General features: G+C 40.0%; 1 protein-coding gene across 1 annotated transcript in view; it reads left to right on the forward strand.

Annotated features, from left to right (window-relative positions):
- Nucleotides 1-9,717, forward strand: part of MACROD2 (mono-ADP ribosylhydrolase 2) — a 1,460,592-nt gene extending 1,450,875 nt beyond the window's left edge. The window contains exons 19-21 of the mRNA XM_075267382.1: nt 4,839-4,919; nt 5,254-5,319; nt 9,180-9,717. Coding sequence (XP_075123483.1) covers nt 4,839-4,919; nt 5,254-5,319; nt 9,180-9,196 — 164 coding nt within the window. The 3' untranslated portion in view covers nt 9,197-9,717. The remainder of the gene's footprint in view (nt 1-4,838; nt 4,920-5,253; nt 5,320-9,179) is intronic.
- The last annotated feature ends 10,406 nt before the right edge of the window (nt 9,718-20,123 follow it).

Below are 20,123 nucleotides of genomic sequence, written 5' to 3' on the forward strand. Positions count from 1 at the left end.
AGAATATAAGTGTCGATTGAGATTTTTACACATATGTATAAAACTTCGGAATTCGGATATATGATGCCCCTAAAGAATATAACAAAATAAATTGTGAAGGGTCAATTACTACTGGGACAAGTAGCACCATGTTTTTTTTTACATTTTCCTAGATACTGTATTAAAAAAGAAAAAAATGCAAACATAAAAATAAATTCCTACCTGACTAACCAAAAATATATATATATTATAGCATGGCGAAGTAAAACAACAAATGCATCTGATCATGAAATGGTTAATGTCCAGAGTACTTTGTAAGGAAAAAAAAAGTGACACCTCCTGAATGTAAATGTAAATTTGTAGGGCCTGTACTATTCTTGCTATTTATACGATTGTTCTATAAGGGTCTTCTTGTTGGCTCGTGCTGTAGCCGGATTCTTTACCATATTATCCGTTATTGAAGTCCTAACCCTGCAGTCTCCAGCCGCCCTCCGCCGATGTCCTCACGACAACACTTCCTGTTCTGTGCTTTGGCAGCGTTCAGTCATGGGGACATTTTGTGGCTCGTGATATTTCATCCATTTAATTTCCTGTAGATGTATTATCTGTCATTACATAGGTAACTATTTTGCGTTTTCTGGATATTCATATTCGCGTTTTTATCATTTCTCTCATTATTGTATCTTGCATTGGTTCTGATCCAGTTACAAACTGTAACTCCATTGACAACTTCCTACCTCTTCTCAGACACATCCTTAAAGGGTGTCCGACATTGCAAAATTTCTCAAAAAGTCCAACAATCTTAAATGGATTTACAGTCACCCGCAAATAAAAGTAGACCATATGTGTCCACCACATTCAATCAATGGTCACAGTGGTCTAGTGCCATGCTGCGGCCATCTTGGTTCCCATCACTGAGCCAGTAATACAGCAGGCAGTACCACACCCCCCATGAGGCTACCTGAAACGACCGCTTCAGGTGGCGCTATGCCAGGGTCACAGGGAGGGCGGCATTTTTGCTGACCTAAGCCGTCCTGGACTGGCTTAGGGTCACCGTCACTGAGCAGTGGATTGGGGAGGTCGCTGGAGCAGCGCTGCTCCAGCGGCCGCCCCTCACGCTCAAGCAGAGAGCAGGTCCTCTCCGTGCCTGCTAAAGACAATCGCTCCGCTCAGTCCCGCCCCGCCCCCTCTGCTCCGCCCGCTCCGCCCCCTCCTCGGGCCGCTTCAGGTGGCAGAAAGCCATGGTTCACCCCTGACAGCAGGTCACCAAGGCCATTGATTGTCATGTACAATAAACATAGACTAGGATGACCAGCAGAAAAACAGCCACTTGGGGGTCACTGTAGACTAGTCATTTTTGCAAGTGATTTTTTTTTTTTTTTTTATCAGCTGCATAATCCCTTTATTAGACTTTTATAATCATGTCCAATACTACATTGCCCATGACTGCCTGGTATGATTACTTGTGGTGCCCATCTGATCTACTGGATGGGTTGCAATGGAAGTAACTTGTACATACTCAGCTCCACAGACCCGTATATTCCCATGTGTATATACTTATATATTCCCTCTGGGCATTCCCAGAGAAGTCTAATAAGCATATCCACCCTGTACTTTCAGGAGAAATCTGAATTGTAAGACTAGAACTACTCCAACATGCAACCAGCGTCAACTCTATCCAAGCAGTGGTGGGACTAGGAGTACGGTTCTCTCACAGCTTTCTCTTCAATACTTCAGTTTCTATATTTGAAGTTAATTATTATGATTTTGGGACAGATTATAGAAAGTGGGACAAAATCTGAGCTACCACATCATGTTGCCAATCCCATTGTCCCGTTGTATAATACCTCATAGGTAGCCTCAACATGGTATCATGTCCCTGGTGGTCCCCACACAATATAATTCCCCTAGTGGCCCTCACACAGTATAACATCCCCCCTAGAGGCTCTTGTGGCATATTATAATGATCCTCCTCCTTGTGGCACCAGTAACATTAGGCAAAAAATATAATAAAAACGTAATACTCATCTTACCTTGTTTTTTTGCAGTCCACTCCGATCTCTGATGAAGTGATGTGTTGTTGCCCCTTCCTACATCCAAGATTCCGGCAGTAGTACTGTGTCCGCCATGATGGAGCGAGCACTGTTGGATACAAATATAGCTCCTGTACATCTCTTGGACGATGGTCCATCTTGTACCTAGACACTGATTTACAACATTTGTAGATCACATTGTACCTTGGTATACAGCCAATGATAATTATCCCAAATGGTGATGAAGATGGTATAGTGATGGCGCGCACCCACTGCTGCCTCCACCTCCTGTATTATGATACTGTATATACCATAATCTACAATCACAGAATCTCAGTTATTGTTCCAAGGTTAACATTTCTCTCTACCTGCGTTTTAAGCATATTTCACGATATAAATATTACAATTTTGATGCATTTTAAACAAATTTAGCTTGACACATAGTTCTGTTGAAGTATTCATTTACATGGCGATCTAAGTTGTTTCTATGCCTAAAATAATTCTTATTGGATATGTGTACTGAAAGCCTACAGGAGAGGGAGAGGGCATCGGCCTTGGGGGCTTTTTTATGGCTTACGGTCACTTTAACATGGTGAAAGACTGGGTTTACTATGTGTTTGGTACGAAGAACTATTAGGGATAGAGGGGGTTGTCAGCAGGTCATAAATAGCAATCGAGGAAGGAAATCCATGGATGAGTTTGGATGTCATGTTCGGAGTCTCCGCACTCTATCACCTTAAAGCCAGGATACATCAATGATTCTATGTGATGGAATTATCAGATTTATCTATTGTCATAGGCAGCAGCGGGGTATTAAATCACATGCTGTTTCATGTGCCTAAAAGTTATGGGGGGTTTTGGATTGTAAAATACAATGTACTTGTGATTTCATGGGTTAACATTAACAATTATAGTTTACTGTTTCACAGTGAGTTTATTGTTAATTTATGCTGACTAATATATAAGACAAGTGTTACTAAGATGTTACATAACAAAACATGAAAATTTAGATTTTAAGAAGGAATTTTAAAGCAAGAAAACAGCAACTGATTTATGAATTCATGACCCTATTTAAGACTCTGGACAATGGAATGAATATATCACTTGGGTTCATGTCATTCAATACAAATCACTAAGACAGCCATAAAGATAAAGAACCTGGGAACTGGGAATTGATTATTTGTTTTTATATGTATCCCTGTGTCCAGTTATACATAAATATGCAGCCTGCAGAAAGTGTTTTTACATATATTTGAGGAAGAAGCCCAGAGTAAGCTTCGAAACGTCATATTCTGTCATCATTATGAGTTAGCCATTAAAAAAGGTATCATTAAAAAATTAGCCAGCACTCCAATATGATGTGCAAATAGTGAGGGAAGCATGGGGCAATAAACTTCCCTCATTATTTGCACATCATATTGGAGTGCTGCCTGGTTTTTCTATTTGGATATAACTATATTTATATCTATAGCTCAAATTTTGACTCCAATTGCTCATGAAACCAATTCGACACAATATCCCGAAGTTGCAACAAAACCATTGACAGGCTGCAATTCACAATACAATGAGTAGACTCAGTAGACACATGTAACATATCACTCTGTGATACAATATCACAAAAACAGTATTTTCATGAAATGCCTGGACATGTCCAACCAAGAGGAAAGGTAAGAGAAGAAACAGAGATTAGTAATTATTAGTAATACTAATAATACCTGAAACACGCAAGGAAACACCCAAGAAGCTCATCTCTTTATTGTCTTGAAGTAACTCACATTGCATCATGGGAGAAACAGTTAAAGTATTCTCTATCCAGAAAAGAAATTGACACAATGTTGAAGCTTTCTTTGGACCCTTCTAGACCCTTCTCCAGGAATCACCCCACTGTTGTGTCTAAACATCCAGGCACACCTATGCCCCATATTGATCCCAAGTTGAAGAAATACTGGACTAAATCTGTCAAGCTGTAGTCCTTCTTCCCCTACCATTGTTTTTTTTTCTGACCTTGTGGCCTCCATTGCTCAACTGTTTCTCCAAGCAACCATGGACACATTGACAGTATCAAGGTCCTTATATTGCTTGACCTCCATTACATCCTCTGTTTCTCATTGGCTTAGATTGTAAGAATGAAGACATCCTCTGACCTTGAATTGCTCACCTACCACAAATACAAACCAGTCTGACAATATTAGTTGATCTTCTGTGAAGATGAAGGCATAGAGACCGGGCATGCATATTGGTTATTGATCACTTTCCCCTTTTCTACTGCAAAATTGAGACTTTGATCTAACCTTACAATATTAGTTCATACAAATTTCCTAAAATTCTGTAATAGCTTACCTGGCCAGAGGATGTAATGAAGGTCAACCAATACAAGGCTTCATGACTACTAGAGATGAGCGAGTACTGTTCAGATCAGCCGATCCCAACAGCACGCTCCATAGAAATGAATGGATGCACCTGGTACTTCCGCTTTGACGGCGGCCGGCCGCTTAACCCCCCGCGTGCCGGCTACGTCCATTCATTTCTATGCGAGCGTGCTGTTTGGATCGGCTGATCTGAACAGTACTCGCTCATCTCTAATGACTAACTGAAACACTTCAATACAAAGATACTTTGAACAGAAAAGAACTTCCGTCCATATAATATGGTATATTCTATGCACTGGTGGTGTAATAAATGTGGAGAATATAGGAAATAATATGGCCAGATGAGCATTTTTTTTTTAATTTGAACACATATTAAAATCATCAATTACTGTAAATTAACAAGATAATCACTAAATATGAATATTTGAATAGGCAAAATTATTTTTCTGTCTTCTAGAACCAAACCATGAAAGTCAAGAGACCATTCCAATTACTGATACGTGCAACCACCCAGAGCCTGAAGAAATATCTGAGGATGGTAATGTACAGATATTCTTGTGTTTTATGTCTTTATTAATGTAATGTATAGGGAAGAACATACAAACTGCATGCGGATACAATGTTACTATATATAAAGACGTAGGTTTATTAGACTTCGTTTATATCTTGGCCATGGTTTTATTGTCTATTGGTCACCATTGGTGTCTTTCATGTAACAGGTCTGGCCTTGATGTTACGTTCATGTTACGATCCCTTTAAGTCTACTGAGTGCTATTGGAATTATATTACTAGTTCCAATGGCTACCAATGGGCCGTGGGCACCACCGATACGTGACCACAGGGTGTAATAACGCTGTATTTTTCTCTTTCAGTTCAAATGCTTAGTCAGAACATAGACCGACCAAATGACGATGATGATGGTGAGGGTGAGAATTCTGGTAAGTGGAAATGAGAACAACGTTTACCATTGGACTGACTTGGAGATTATAAGTGAGGCATGTCGGCCATAGCACAGGCTCAATTATAGGAAAAAGTTTTCTATATTTTGCAAATGGTTAAAAGGAATTCAGCAGTAAATGACTTATTATTCCCTGATGGATTAAATGTATAACCCAGTGTGTATATTGCAAGGGTTGTAATGGAGTAAAATGCTATATATGGCACCATGGGCACTAGTGGGAGAAGAAATTTTTAGCAAGAATCTCAGGGTCCAGGGCAAAAAATTCAAGTGCAAGTGGTGTCAGGTGCTAGCAAAACCACGGACAAATAGAGATGGGAAAACTGAATATTACAAATTGTTTTATTTTTTATGAAATGGAACAAATGGAGTTTCCTTTTCAGGCTGCTGCATTATACTCTTCAAAGTCTAGGGGAGGTGAAAAAAAAACAAAAACATACTCACCTTCCCTAAAAGATGTAAGGGAAAGTAAGTAGGAATATTGATTTTAATCTTTTGAACTCCACCTATTACAGTGGGGGCCATTGTGAAGCATATTGTACTGTGTGGAGCATATAATACTGTGTGGGGGGCCCACTGTGATTTTGGTGGTGGAGTTTGTCAGCAGAACTCAGCATATGAACCCAGCCCAACTGATAAGGTTAGGGTCACCTGATTGAAAAAGTGTTATTATTAAGTATGGAGTCCGTGTGTCATGTGATAACTTATCCTAGGGCTGAATATTTTTTGCCCTTATTGTTCACTACTCTCTGCTGAAAGGGATTCTACCATTAAAAAACTATTTTTTCTAGGTAACACGTCGGAATAGCCTTTAGAAAGGCTATTCGTCTCCTACCTTTGGATGTGCTCTCCGCCGCGCCGTTCGTTTGAAATACCGGTTTGTACCGGTATGCTAATTAGTTCCCTTGCAGCAGATGCGATGGGGGCGTCCCCATTGCTACTCGAAAACCGACTGCAGCGCCGCCTCTTTGTTCTTCTGTATCCTCCCCTTCCTTCTTCAGCTTGATGTCAGACGCCTGCGCAGCACGCTGTGTTTGGCGAAGACTTCGAGGAACGTACTGCGCATGCGCGAAATTGCGGTGTCGACACTATGGCCGTGGGCATGCGCAGCACATTCGGCAAAGTTCGCCGAACAGAGCGTACTGGGCAGGCGTCTGACATCAAGCTGAAGAAGGAAGGGGAGAATACAGAAATACATAGAGGCGGCGCTGCAGTCGGTTTTCGAGCAGCAATGGGGACGCCCCCATCGCATCTGCTGCGAGAGAACTAATTAGCATACCGGTACAAACCGGTATTTTGAACGAATGGCGCGGCAAAGAGCACTTCCAAAGGTAGGAGACGAATAGCCTTTCTAAAGGCTATTCTGACGTGTTACCTAGAAAAATTAGTTTTTTAATGGTAGAATCCCTTGAAAGATATTACTCCGTGCCTGTGCTTCGGCACGCTGAGGTCTTTTCTGACTCCGAATAGTCTTTGTCATTTTAAGTATTCTTGGGTTTTGAGTGATGACAGTTTTATTATGGATTGAGTTTGCCTATAAAGTGTATCTATAATTTAGTACCCTTTGCGTGAAAGCCGAGTATACGGATCTAACCAAATACAAAATTAAAGTTTAATTAGCATAAATGAAGCATAGAAGCTTAATACGCAGACTCTTAACTAGAAGATGTGCTCAATCCTCCGACTTACTCAACAGTAGAACCGAACACCACAGAGCGACAGCTCCCATAAATTTACCATTATACGTTCGTAGAGCAGGGAAGGGATGTGAGAGACGTGAAGACATATTATATCACTAAGTGGACTGAATTTTACAATGCATCTCCCTAGGAAAACGACAAACAATTTATACCATTTAATCCGAAACATGACTCTCGTCTCCTAAATCCCCTGGATTCTGGGAAACATGAAGTTCATGTCAGTTTTATTGCCGTTGGCTCGAGACTGTCCAAATTAATTTGTGATCCGAGAATAGTAAAACAAAAAAAGTGCAAAGTAATTTTTTTTTCATACACATTACCCCTAAAGCGACAATAAAATTTTTTGTCATATGATATATTAGTTTCAGCTTACCTTGATAAAGCCTGATGAAGCTCAGCTATGATTTCCATTCCTGGATTATACTGATAACTATCAGATAATGGCTGTCTAGAGACATAATAATAAGTATGCAATGTCTCTTCTGTTCATAGATTGTGTCAGAAATATTAGTATGTTGTTAGATTTTTTTTTTTTTTATTGCAGGATTTTGAAAATATGTTGCTTGCTGTATGGCACCAAAATTATTCATGTGTTGCGTATGCTGCTTACTTTAGACTCTTGAGTCTAGACCTGTGTTTGGCGAACCTATGACACGCGTGCCACAGAGGGCAATCAGAGTCCTCTCTGTTGGCATGCGCGCCGTCGCCCCATCCAGATTCCCTGATCGCTCACTAACGAGGATTCCCCATTAGTGAGTGAGCGCTTCTTTCAGCAGTAGGTACAAATGCTCATACAGCTGAAAACTATCAGTGTAGACCACAGCTCTATGGCTTACACTGACAGCAGAGAGTGACCTCTGCCATGATGACGTAATTCATGTACGTGTGCTGGTAAGTAGCTTATCCTGGTGGGGGCTCACTGTTTAGCATTATTTATTGTTTGTCAGCCACTGTGGAGCATATTGTACTGTGTGGGTGCCACTGTGGAGCATATTGTACTGTGTGGGGGCCATTGTGGAGCATATTGTACTGTGTGGGTGCCACTGTGGAGCATATTGTACTGTGTGGAAGCACCTTATATATAGCTCACAATATCTGTTTTCTAGCAAACGTGATATTAGTACTGGCTGTAATAACTGGCACAGTCACTATAAAACAAATTCTGAGCGACGTAAATAGTGAACATTAATTGTTCAAAAGTAACAAATGCAGAGACCTTTACCTTTCAGTATACAGTTGTTTTGTATCATTGAAACTCGGTAAAGCCCCATTCACATCACCGTATTTTGCAGGTCCGTAACTGTCCGCAATTGTAGATCCGCACAGTATTATGGTTAAATTGCCGTGTTGGCACTTTGCGATAAATTAGTGGGTTTTGGGTTGCAGTTTGGGCCCTCGGTCTCTAAAAGGTTTGCCATCACTGCTCTAGACTAGAGATGAGCGAGTAGTATTTGATCAAATATCTCCCCGCCATAGGTATCTGTGTAAGCAGCCGAACACCAAGGGGTTAAGCGCATCGAATAGTCAAATATGGTGTTCAGCCACTTACACGGATGCCTATGGCGGGGAGGTATTTGATCGAATACTACTCAGTCATCTTTACTCTAGACTGTAGATTTTTGAGTCAGAAGGTGTAGCATAATAGGCCTATGTATATAACCCACAGAGGAAGCCTCAGGGAGTGAATCGTGTGTCAGGGTCTGACATGCAGTTGGTTCCACTCTTCTACATTTTTGGGTTGGTAATTATTGTCATTGTGCCTATAGGCCTCGGGGGGAGTATATCAATCCCTCTACCGGCACAGATTTCCATTCTGATGCATAAAGGACTGGAGCCGCTTCATAAATCAGACGTGCTCTAAGCCTTGTAAAGATTAGTAGAAAACACCAGTCTTAATGAATCTGCCCCTTTGTATGACTTTTGACTGTATTGTATCCCAACCTTTGTGTGGCATTAATAGATGTATTGCATCTTATATTTTTGGAGCGGACGTTGGCTGTGACCTCCTTCTTTTTTCTTAATATCTGTATTTTTGATACAGTTTTGGTTTACCTTATTTGGTGAAATTTAATAAGCGATGGTGTCCAGAAATGTTTAGGGATGTTCTAACACCTGTTTTTTTGTTTTTTTTTTGGAAAAGTTGCTCCAGAGAAATAAGAAGATAAAGGCAAGCAATGAACCTGGATGACGGATGAGACTTCATTCCAATAGTATAGGACAAGACTTCGCTAGATTGTTGCTTTCAGGGTTAATGGTTACATGGTTATTACTTGATTTCACTTCTAATTATCATTTGAATAATATAAATTTGATGCATTACTTTCCGTTTGCAATTGCTTTTAGGTTTAGGTCCTCTTATTCTTTACAATGGTAAATTACATCCAGGGTAAAATATATCCTCCGGATGACGATCCTCCATAAATTGAAAGTTCTGAAAGTTGATGTTAATGGTTTTCCTACTTTCGGCTCTATTTCAGTTTTGTTTTTCAGATTTGCTCAGTGATTTGGCTCGGCCACACGTCATTCATTGTTGACAGATACAATAATTAGTAGAGGCATCCTGTGAAATCTCTTATGCTTCAGTGGATAAGCCTCGGGTTTCCTAATGTGATTTTTACTCCTTTCTAAGTTAAAAATCTGCTAATACATGAAAACTAATAAAATGCACAATTGTTTGAACTGCAAGAAAGTGTCAGTGTCTTTATCAGACTGTCTGGATTGTCTTTACGAAGTGTCTGGAGTTATTTTAGTATTTCGGTTTATCCCCTAATGGCCACATTAAATTTGCAAGAACCCGCCTAAAAATGTCACTTTGTATTTCAGATTTTGAATTTATGGCCCAAGCAAATGTTGTTAGTACATAGTTCTGACTAGAGATAAGCGAACACTAAAATGTCCGAGGTTCAAAATCCGATTCGAACAGCCGCACACTGCATGCCCGCGCATGCGCAGTCGGCTCTGCCTAGGCAGAGTGAATTCAGAGTCGGAAGACTCCGCAGGGACGCTGCACGGAGAAGACTTTGGAAAGGTATGAGAAGAACCAGCGTTGATTGGCAGAATGTATAGCATATATTATGATTAGAGATGAGCGAGTAGTGTTCAATCGAGTAGGTATTCGATTGAAAAATACGGTATTCGAAATACTCGTACTCGATCGAGTACCACTTGCTATTTGAATCTAAAAGTTCGATGTAGAACCAGCATTGATTGGCCGAATGCTATACAGTCAGCTAATCAACGCTGGTTCTTCTCCTACGTTTAGAAGTCTTCTCCGTGCAGCTTCCCCGCGGCGTCTTCTGGCTCTTCATTCACTCTGCCAGGCATCGGGCCTGAGCAGAGCCGACTGCGCATGTCTGCTTGTAGTGTGGGCATGCGCAGTCGGCTCTGCCCAGGCCCGATGCTTGGCAGAGTGAATGAAGAGCCAGAAGACGCCGCGGGGAATCTGCACGGAGAAGACTGCTCGGAGGATCCAGCCCGACCCTCACTCGTGGACTTGGTAAGTATAATTTGATCGAATGTTGCCTACCCCTGAAACGAGCATTTTCCCCCCATAGACTATAATAGGGTTCGATATTCGTTTCGAGTAGTGGAATATTGAGGGGCTACTCGAAACGAATATCGAACCTCGAACATTTTACTGTTCACTCATCTCTAATTATGATCACTATGATTGTTATTTTTACAGAATTTAATTTTTCTTTTGTGTGTGACCCATAGTTTATTTATTTTTTTTGTAATTTGTTTTCGCAGGAAAATATGACATAAGACTTTTGATCATTTTTTATTTTATGCTTGAAAGAGTCCATTCACAAGGAGCAATCCGTGCTGAAAAAAAAGACTCCCATTGACTTCAATAGGTTCCGTTTTCCACGCCAGAATCAGCATCAAATTTCTCTTTGTGAAAGGTGAAATGTACAGAAAACACAAATGGGAAAAATGGCCTGGCTGCACAAACAACAAACACCGTAACCTTTAATATTTTGGATTTTTTTTTTTTAAGGTGTGAAAAGGTAACTATAGAAATTTGATATTATTAAAATTGTAATGACTCGCACAATACAGGTACAATCTCATTTTGGCTGCACACAGTTTTTCTCTAATTTCATCCCATTTTGATTTTTTTACACCGTACAGAATATTAAATGATACCATTACAAAGTACAATTAAGCCCTTATACAGTTATGTGAAAAGTTCTCCTGCTTCGTTGCTTACATGCAAAAATAACAAAGCAAAAAATAATAAAATAAAGTTCTATAAATCGCCCAAAAAAAAAAATGCTACATTTATGTGAATTATCTGAAATTATTTAACCTAAACAACAAATTGTGTAAAGAGAAAAAAAAAAAAAAAGATGATTTTGTAAATTTCACTTTTTCATGTTTTTACACAAAAAAAGAGAGTGGATACTTTTTATTGACATTGTATATTCATATGAATGTTGTAGCGCGACGCCAACACCTTTTCTATATTTTTCTTGTGCATTTTTATGTTCTCGAGATTTTTTTCATTTTGAGAAAAAAAAATACAGAAAAACTTGTGATATTTTGCTATGGCTGCAAATGTGTTCAGACAAACATAAGAGCATGTGTGTTGTTTTTAGTTGTTTTTTTTTTAAATAGGGGACACACTATCATTTTAATTTGTACCAAATACATGACTTTGAGAGAAGGCGCAGCATGTGTCGATGGTTGATGTTGTGTGAAACACGTTCCAATTACTGTGGGAAATGATTACAATGTGTTTCTAGCATTTGTGTTTCTCTTGAATATTCAAACATTCCCATCCCACTGTGCTAGAATAATTTATTTTTGGCATGCTGAAGCTTTAGCTTTCTGTTACTGAATTAGCTGCAATTCTGTTTGTTGTTTTTTTTTTTTTACTAAAAAAAAGTTCAACAAAATCGGATTAGCATTTTTGTGCTTTCTACTCCTTGCTAGTTAATCTTCTACCTAATAATACATTTTTTTCCATATAAACAGTTGATTTATAAATTAGTAAAAAAAATGCCATATAATTTACTGTAGAAATATAATTTTGCTGCTTTTGAAGTCTGATGAATAAGAAGGCAAAGTTCTTGCGATATTCTAAAAATCTGAACAACTTGTCGCTCTAGTAGGCTAATGGGCAGAGAATTTACAAAAGAAAATATTCTCATTTTTGTACAACACAAATAAAACTAAATTGAACTTCTCTATTTATTGCCATAAAACGGTTGGACTCTGGGACGACGAAACCGAAGACTGATTTGATTTTGCTAAGAAACCATTTATATGTTATTACCTATGAAATGGGGTCACCTTATACAGTATTAAAATGTTTCTGTCCACCCACAAATTGTTGTTATACTCTGGGATCTCTTCAGTATAATGTATAATTCAGTAGAAATCAGTTTGCCGCACCTCACCTCTCCCGGGCCTAAACTCAAAGTCGTATTCGGTGGTCTTCTGGCTTCTTCCAGTCTCCTGGAGGACAACTGAGGCCTGTGATTGGGCCTCATTGTTCATATGAGGCAAGACAACGTCATGAAACTTTTGGTTAAACCTCCTGATGTCAGAGTACCCCTTGTGACTGCTGAATCCCAATCACAGGGTTCAGCAGTTCCCCAGCAACCCCTAATGTCACCTAGAAGGCCAGAAGACCAAAGAAGAAGCCCAGGAGAGGTGAGTTATTTATTATATTTCCACACTTCTTCTGGAATTCAACTCAGCCCAAAACTACACAGGCAGACGAACCCACGAATATGCAGCAAAACAAATCTTGTATGGCCTATAGTGATACATTACAATTCAATACACATGGGTAATTTTATGGCAGCTACATATGTGTCCTCCCTAACCTTAGGTTCAGTTTGTAATATTACATCTATCACAACCATCCTTTGGGTGGCTGCACATAGGCTCATATAAGCTATACCTACAAAGAAACGTGATGGAGAGGTGCAAGATACCGTAGCCAGACAAATTTTACATTATTTGCACCAGAAAACACAAGCAATAGCTTGAATACACACAGCTCTTGACTGGAATCAATTTAAGCTACCAAAGAGGCCAAAATTATTACCGTACCTTCTTTGTAATGTTGGTGCATTATTAAGAATGCTACTGTATACTGCATGCCAGGCTTTATAAATTGGACCCACTTTGTTGTGGCCAAGTATCCTAAAATTGTTCTCAAACCCAACCATATGTGAGCAGTGGAAATGGGGGAAGACCTTTTAAAGGGATTCTACCATTAAAGCAACTTTTTTTTCTAATTACCACATCGGAATAGCCTTAAGAAAGGCTATTCGTCTCCTACCTTTAGATGTGGTCTCCATCGCGCCGTTCCTTACAAATACCGGTACTTACCGGTATGCTAATGAGGTCTCGGCAGCAATGGGGGCGTCCTTCTTCTTCATCTGCCTCCTCCCCTTGTCTGTCGTCTTCTTTCTTCGTCATGTCTGACGCCTGCGCAGTTGGCTCTGACAGCGAGACCCTGTTAGAGCCGACTGCGCATGCTCAGTAAGGTCCGTACCGTCCGTAGAAAAAAAGTTGTTTTAATGGTAGAATCCCTTTAAAGTATCTGCCTGAAGGAAGTCTTGCCATTTCTTCCAGTGGTTTGTGCGGTCTCTGTTGGCACATGTCCAATAGGTTCTATAACCAGACAACCCATTCAAGCCCATTGACAGCCAACTAGGATTCTATGTACCACCCCATTCATTGCTATAATTCACCGATAACTTTGTCAAATATAGCTTTTACTGGGTCGATTAAGACTCAAGTGCTCGGATCAGTGACTGATGCATTGTGATGTCCTCAGATGGCTTGTTATTAGTCTTTGGCAATGTAGAAGAACACCCACTAGTGTATTATTTTGCTGCCAAACATTTGCATAAATTCATTAACATAGCAGTCCAACACCATCGACTCTATAGTAAACCAGTGGTAAAAAACATTGATAAATAGTAGTTTAGCAAAGGACAGCTGTCGGTACAATAGAGGAAGGCGGCACGTCATGTAGGAACCTTTCGTGGTCAAGTTAATAGGAACATTTTGTTATCTTTAGATTTTGGCAGAAATATTCCTTGTAAAGAAAGGAATTGCAACTGCAGACAAATGTTGAGAAAATAGTTTTGTAATGATGCCAGTAAGTATACTAATAAATGCTGGATATTCCCTTATTGGCTAAGAATAGTAAGCGTTCCTTCAGAAGAAGTGAATATACTGTACGTGAGTCGAACATACTGAGGTTTTTGCCAAGTGAAAGCTTGAGATTATTCTTATTATCTCTCGGAGTTATCCGTCTTGTGGAACAGTAATTCAATAAGTCAAGAGGTCAAGGCTCTACCACCATGTAGAGTATGTTTGTAATGATTCTTAGACCGCATGGTGAGCACCTCCATGTGAGGTAGGAACTTTCTTTCAAACAAAGTTTCCGAGAACATTTAGTGTGAGTATGCCCGATGGCAGCGGCTACCTCTGCATTTTTTTTTTTTTTTTAATAGGCCGTTATCTGCTAGAGTAACTCCAGCCGGTAATGGGTCCTATTCACTTACCAGTCCTGGCTCCTGCTCATGGCTGACAGCGCTTCCCCTTCTATGAAGGGGAAGAGACCCGGGAGAGGTGAAGAAACATAATAAACACTGTTACTCCTGGCTCCAGAAGGCTTCAGGCCTACTTGTGTGACACTTGTGTGTCTGCGTCACATAGGCCAAGGTTTGCGTCATTATTAGAGATGAGCGAACACTAAAATGTTTGGGGTTCGAAATCCGATTTGAACAGCCGCACACTGTTTGACTGTTCGAACAGGTTTCGAACCACATTATAGTATATGGGGGAAATGCTCGTTTCAGGGGTACGCAACATTCGATCAAATTCTACTTACCAAGTCCATGAGTGAGGGTCAGGCTGGATTCTTCTCCCTGCGCAGCGTCCCCGCATCCTCTTCCAGCCTTGAATTCACTCTGCTAGGCATCAGGCCTGGGCAGAGCCGACTGCGCATGTCCGCACTACAAGCGGACATGCGCGGTTGGCTCTGCCCAGGCCCGATGCCTGGCAGAGTGAATTCAGAGCCGAAAGAGGACGCGGGGACGCTGCGCAAGGAGAAGACTTCTAAAGGTAAGAGAAGAACCAGCGTTGATTGGCAATGTATAGCATTCTGCCAATCAATGCTGGTTCTGCATCGAATCTTAACTTCGAACAGCTAGTAGTACTCGATCGAGTATGAGTATTTTGAATACCGTAGTATTCGATCGAACACCTACTCGATCGAGTACTACTCGCTCATCTCTAGTCATTATGCATCAGAGAGGTAAGTAACATTGTTTTTTATGTTTGTAATCTCCCCTGGGTCTCTGATTATTCTGAGTATAATAATTGTACATGGGTGGTCCACAATGGGGCATTATTATGTATAGAGGCCACTATGGGGCATAATACTACATGCCAGGCTTTATAAATTGAACCTACTTTGTATCAAGTATGTGTGCAGTAATGCGGGGTGGGGAGGGGGAAGTTGGTCAGAGTCTTTGGGGGAAAAGGCAGTCGGTGGGGGGGAACATGTCGAAAGTTCGCCATGGGGCCCCGCCATTCCTAGTTACACCACTGGTTCCTGCAATTGACATATCAATTTGTGTTGAGGATTCTGAGCAGAAACTCCAGCAGATGGCAGGACATGGACTGGCTAGTCCCTAGATAAATGTACATTATGTTTGTTTTGCAATCTTCAAATCTATGACAGAAATCAGAATGTCAGCCATTGATTCCTCTGCTTGTGATTGTATCCTAAAACTTACAAAACAAAGATATACATCAATGACTACATATAAATGTGGATTCACAACAATAACTATGCAAAGAAGGTATTTTCTGACCCAGCCACTGAGTTCAGGTTTTGTTTTTTTATGACTCCCACTCCTCATCCTATCCACTGAGCTCAGCAATACAGATCATCAAAGAATACAATTGGTCTGTATCACTGGTGCGGGCATGCAGATTTAAAATGGCGGTCATACACTTTAAATTGTCAGCTAGGGTCATCGCTACCAGAGTCGCAGACAATGAAGCCCAACAACTTAGGGGACCCATTTTCCCTGAGGCCTAGGGTACAACGAAAAGCTTTAATTATGAAAATTCTATTTTTTAGATTCTTATAAAATAATATTGAATTTTGTGTTTGGTGCTGAATGCAAATATTTTTTTTCATTTCAAATATTGTAGACGTTTAGACCAGACAATCTGTAAACTATCCGTCATCCGTACATAGTTTATGTTCTCATTTTAGACATTACTTTTAGAAGTAGAATTTAATGGTAATTACAAAAATGACATCTACTAATTTGACTCAGTTTTTTGCGTAAAAGTTTTAACACACTGTATGAAGTTGGCCTTATTTGTTCATCAGAATGGGTCATAACATAATGATTTCCCATTACTAGATAATGAAGGTATTCTATAACTGTCTATTATCCCGTTATTTGTCCTAGCTGCAAATAAATGCATGTTTCCCATTTCCAAAGGCTAATGTATTGCGTCCCAGCACTAGTCTAATACATTTTGTTCTTAAAAGTTTGAGATCTAAAATCTATAAAAGACTCCAATAAACTTGAGTCTAATTAAGAGACGAGCGCCATAAAGCCATCTTCAATCAACCTTCATTAAACTTAGAATGCTGCTTCTTAAAGTGGCAGGACAATCTGTTGACGGCCAACCTTTGTAATATGGAAAAATGTACTAGCGTCATGAGAAGAGAATGGGACGACTTTCCTCCTGCTGTACAGCTTGACCGCAGCCAATGTAAGTGTGACTGTGATAAGGGATAGTACTCAGTACTCAGCTATCTCCTGCACTCCCATTCACTTCAATGGGAGCACCGGAGATAGCTGAAGTACAGTGCTCGACTATTTCCAGCATGTCAGTCATGTGGTTTCCTACTAATCCCCCATCACCTGCTCTTGGGTATTACAGTAGGTACTGTGTGAGATCCACATAGATCCACAAGACCAATAGCACGAAGGTTATCACCTATCCTGTGAATTGATGGTAAGTGTCTGCTCAGTGGCGTTTCCATAGGCTGGATCCTCACCATTCATGGCTCTCTGTTTTAGTGAAATTGCGTTACAGACTATTTCAGCTATTCAACTCTGTATTGAAATATAGAAAAAGAGAACCTTAAAACAAGCCCTGCCATAATACAATTTATTATTTAAAAAAAAAAAAAAAATTGACGTAAAAAAGATAAAATGGCAACACATTTCAGCACAAAAAACTACTCTATGGGACTTCTGCAGAAAACGAATCACTAATAGTCCATTAGTTAGACTCCTACTGATGAGATACATGTCATCTATGGTATCTGGTGGAAAGTTGACACATTTTGATAAAATTGTAGAAGTCCATCTCCGAGTGACCAGGCAAACTTTTTAGATGGGACCCTACACTACAAAGACTCGCCTCTCTCTGGGTTTTTCAGGGCAAGAGTATTTCAGCCATATAATGCTGACCAAACAGTCTCCTCTCCATAGATCTGGTCCTTAACATGATTTAAGGAGGAGTAGAGTTCAACCATGTTACACTCTAAATAAGTTTTTGGTAGAAGGGTGGCATGCAAGAGTAACATGGAGTCAGCCATAGCCTTCAAATGCACAGTGCAACAAATACCCCATAATAGCACATTGAATGAACACAAGAAAAGGAACCGCTCAACTTGTCAAAGACTCACAGTTCGAGATCAATGTGGCTGCACGGAAACTCCTGACTGCATAGGAGTTCAATAATGAAAAATCCCAAAAAAATCCAGCATGCCACCAAATAACTAAAACATAACTTTTACTTCAATGCATAAAAAAGATGAATAATACATCACCCTTGATGAAAGTAGGAACATCATGAAAAAGCTGACACGTTTCGGGACAGGAATTAGTATACGTCCCTTACTCATAGCATGCTGTTTTTTGTTTGTTTGTTTTCATAATAGCACATACCCAAACAATATGAACTATCTGTACAGGTGCGAATTGCCATTGCTGAAATAGTACTCTGCTATACCTACTGGAAATAAAAATTACTTGAAAATTAGGTTCTTGGTTAACATTTTGATCAAATTGTATAAGCCCATCTGTCAACAATATCGCCACATAGATAGAACTCTACCTCTACCACTATATAGGGCTCACAATCTACATTTTCCCCGCTCAGTATGTCTTTGGAGTATGGGAGGAAATCCACACAAACATGAGGAGAACATACAAACTCCCTGCAGATGTTGTCCTTGGCAGGATTTGAACCCAGTGCTGGAAGGCTGCAGTGCTAACCACTGAGCTACCATGTTGCCCCGTTGAAGCTGACGTGCTTTAATCTTGGCAAAACCCCATCATATCCCTCTTTGATTTACAAACATGAATCCACCTTGACTTAAGCCTACTAATAGATCGTGTTGAGAACTTCCAGAAAAACAATGAAGTTTCAAGGAACCAAACAGTAACCAAAGCAGTTAGAGACTGTGTGCAATGAAATAATGCTGCATTGCAGAGAAACTTTAAAATGTTAGCCTTGTCTGCAATGTCTAGGACTTACTTTTTAAACACATTCAATTCCATGAGACTGGTTTTACTTAGGTATTTGAGCTAGAATGTCAGCTATATAACCCCTAGATCTCACTACAGAGATTGAAGATTTGTCCGATTTGTAACAAGATGGGTTTTTTTTTCTCTAGAAGAATAAAAGTCAAAACCCAAATCTATTTAACACACATGATGGAAACAAATTCTGCAGATTATCATTTGGTTTAATTAAATATTTCTACCTCCGGCCCCCACCCGGAGATCTTCATATTGTTGCGGTAATACAAAGAACGCCAGCTAAAAGCTGAAAGGACACTTTATCACTGTGGAAATCCTGTAATGACAAATAATTCAGACTGTTCCCTTCTCTGAATCTAATATCCTTCTACTGAGCTCCAATCTCATCATAACTTATCAGGAAACAACAACAGATTTTCGAAAATCACACAAATGGGATTGAAACGGCTTTTTAAATAAAACAAGAACAACAAACAAATGTTTCTCCGGCCCATATCCAGCTAAAAGAACAATATATTGTAGATTATGTACGGTATGAAACAACAAAAACACATGCATTTATTATTGGGTTATTTTTCTTGGTTATACTTCACTATTCACAATTTTCTGTGTTACGGTTTATGGTTGACATTACTTTTGAAAGAAAATCAGTAATGTTGTGGCGTGGTTAGATAAAAAAAGCCAACCAAGACTGAAAGATACAGCACAGCCGCCTTAAGTTATGGAACGTAGCTCATTGTTTTACACTGTTTCCATGATCTCTATTCAATTCTATGGGAGTTACGGAAACAGTGTAGCTCACAGTTATGGCTATTCTTCGCAGTGAGGTTGCAGCCGGGTAAGTAGCAGGACACAGAGGCTGATGGGCTCCTTTTAGAGATAGGTGAGGGTCTCAGAGGTGGGATCTACATTTGTCAGACCTTTATGGCATAGTCTGTGGATTTGCCATAAATGTTTTATGTTGGAAACCAAATTTGACAGCAATGTGTATGGGGTGGAGTCCAATTAATGAATTTTTTGACATTGCATACATTTCTCTCCTATAAACAGATTAGATATTAGGTATCTGAGCACTAAGGATCTGAGAGATCTGACCTCCAAGATCCCCAGTGGTCAGGTGCGTAATATGAACAGTGTTCTATGGGACTTTGGAACGTCTATCCCATAGAAGTGAATGAATCTTCAGTAGAGATGAGCGAACACTGTTCGGATCAGCCGTTCCGAACAGCACGCTCCCATAGAAATGAATGGAAGCACCTGGTACGGCCGCCGGCAAAGTGTACTTGCCAGGTCCTTCCATTCACTTCTATGGGAGCGTGCTGTTCGGAACGGCTGATCCGAACAGTGTTCGCTCATCTCTAATCTTCAGTTGTACATATTCACCAATACTCCATTCACACTTATTGTAAACACTGAATATGTGACTCTTGGATTCTCCTCCATCAAACGTTTATTTCCGATCCTGTGGATAACTGGATAATGCCACTAGTTGGAAAATCCATGAGACACATGCCATCGACTCTGCC

Source organism: Leptodactylus fuscus, chromosome 3 (genome assembly GCF_031893055.1).
Source record: "Leptodactylus fuscus isolate aLepFus1 chromosome 3, aLepFus1.hap2, whole genome shotgun sequence".
In the NCBI taxonomy this organism is placed as follows: domain Eukaryota; kingdom Metazoa; phylum Chordata; class Amphibia; order Anura; family Leptodactylidae; genus Leptodactylus; species Leptodactylus fuscus.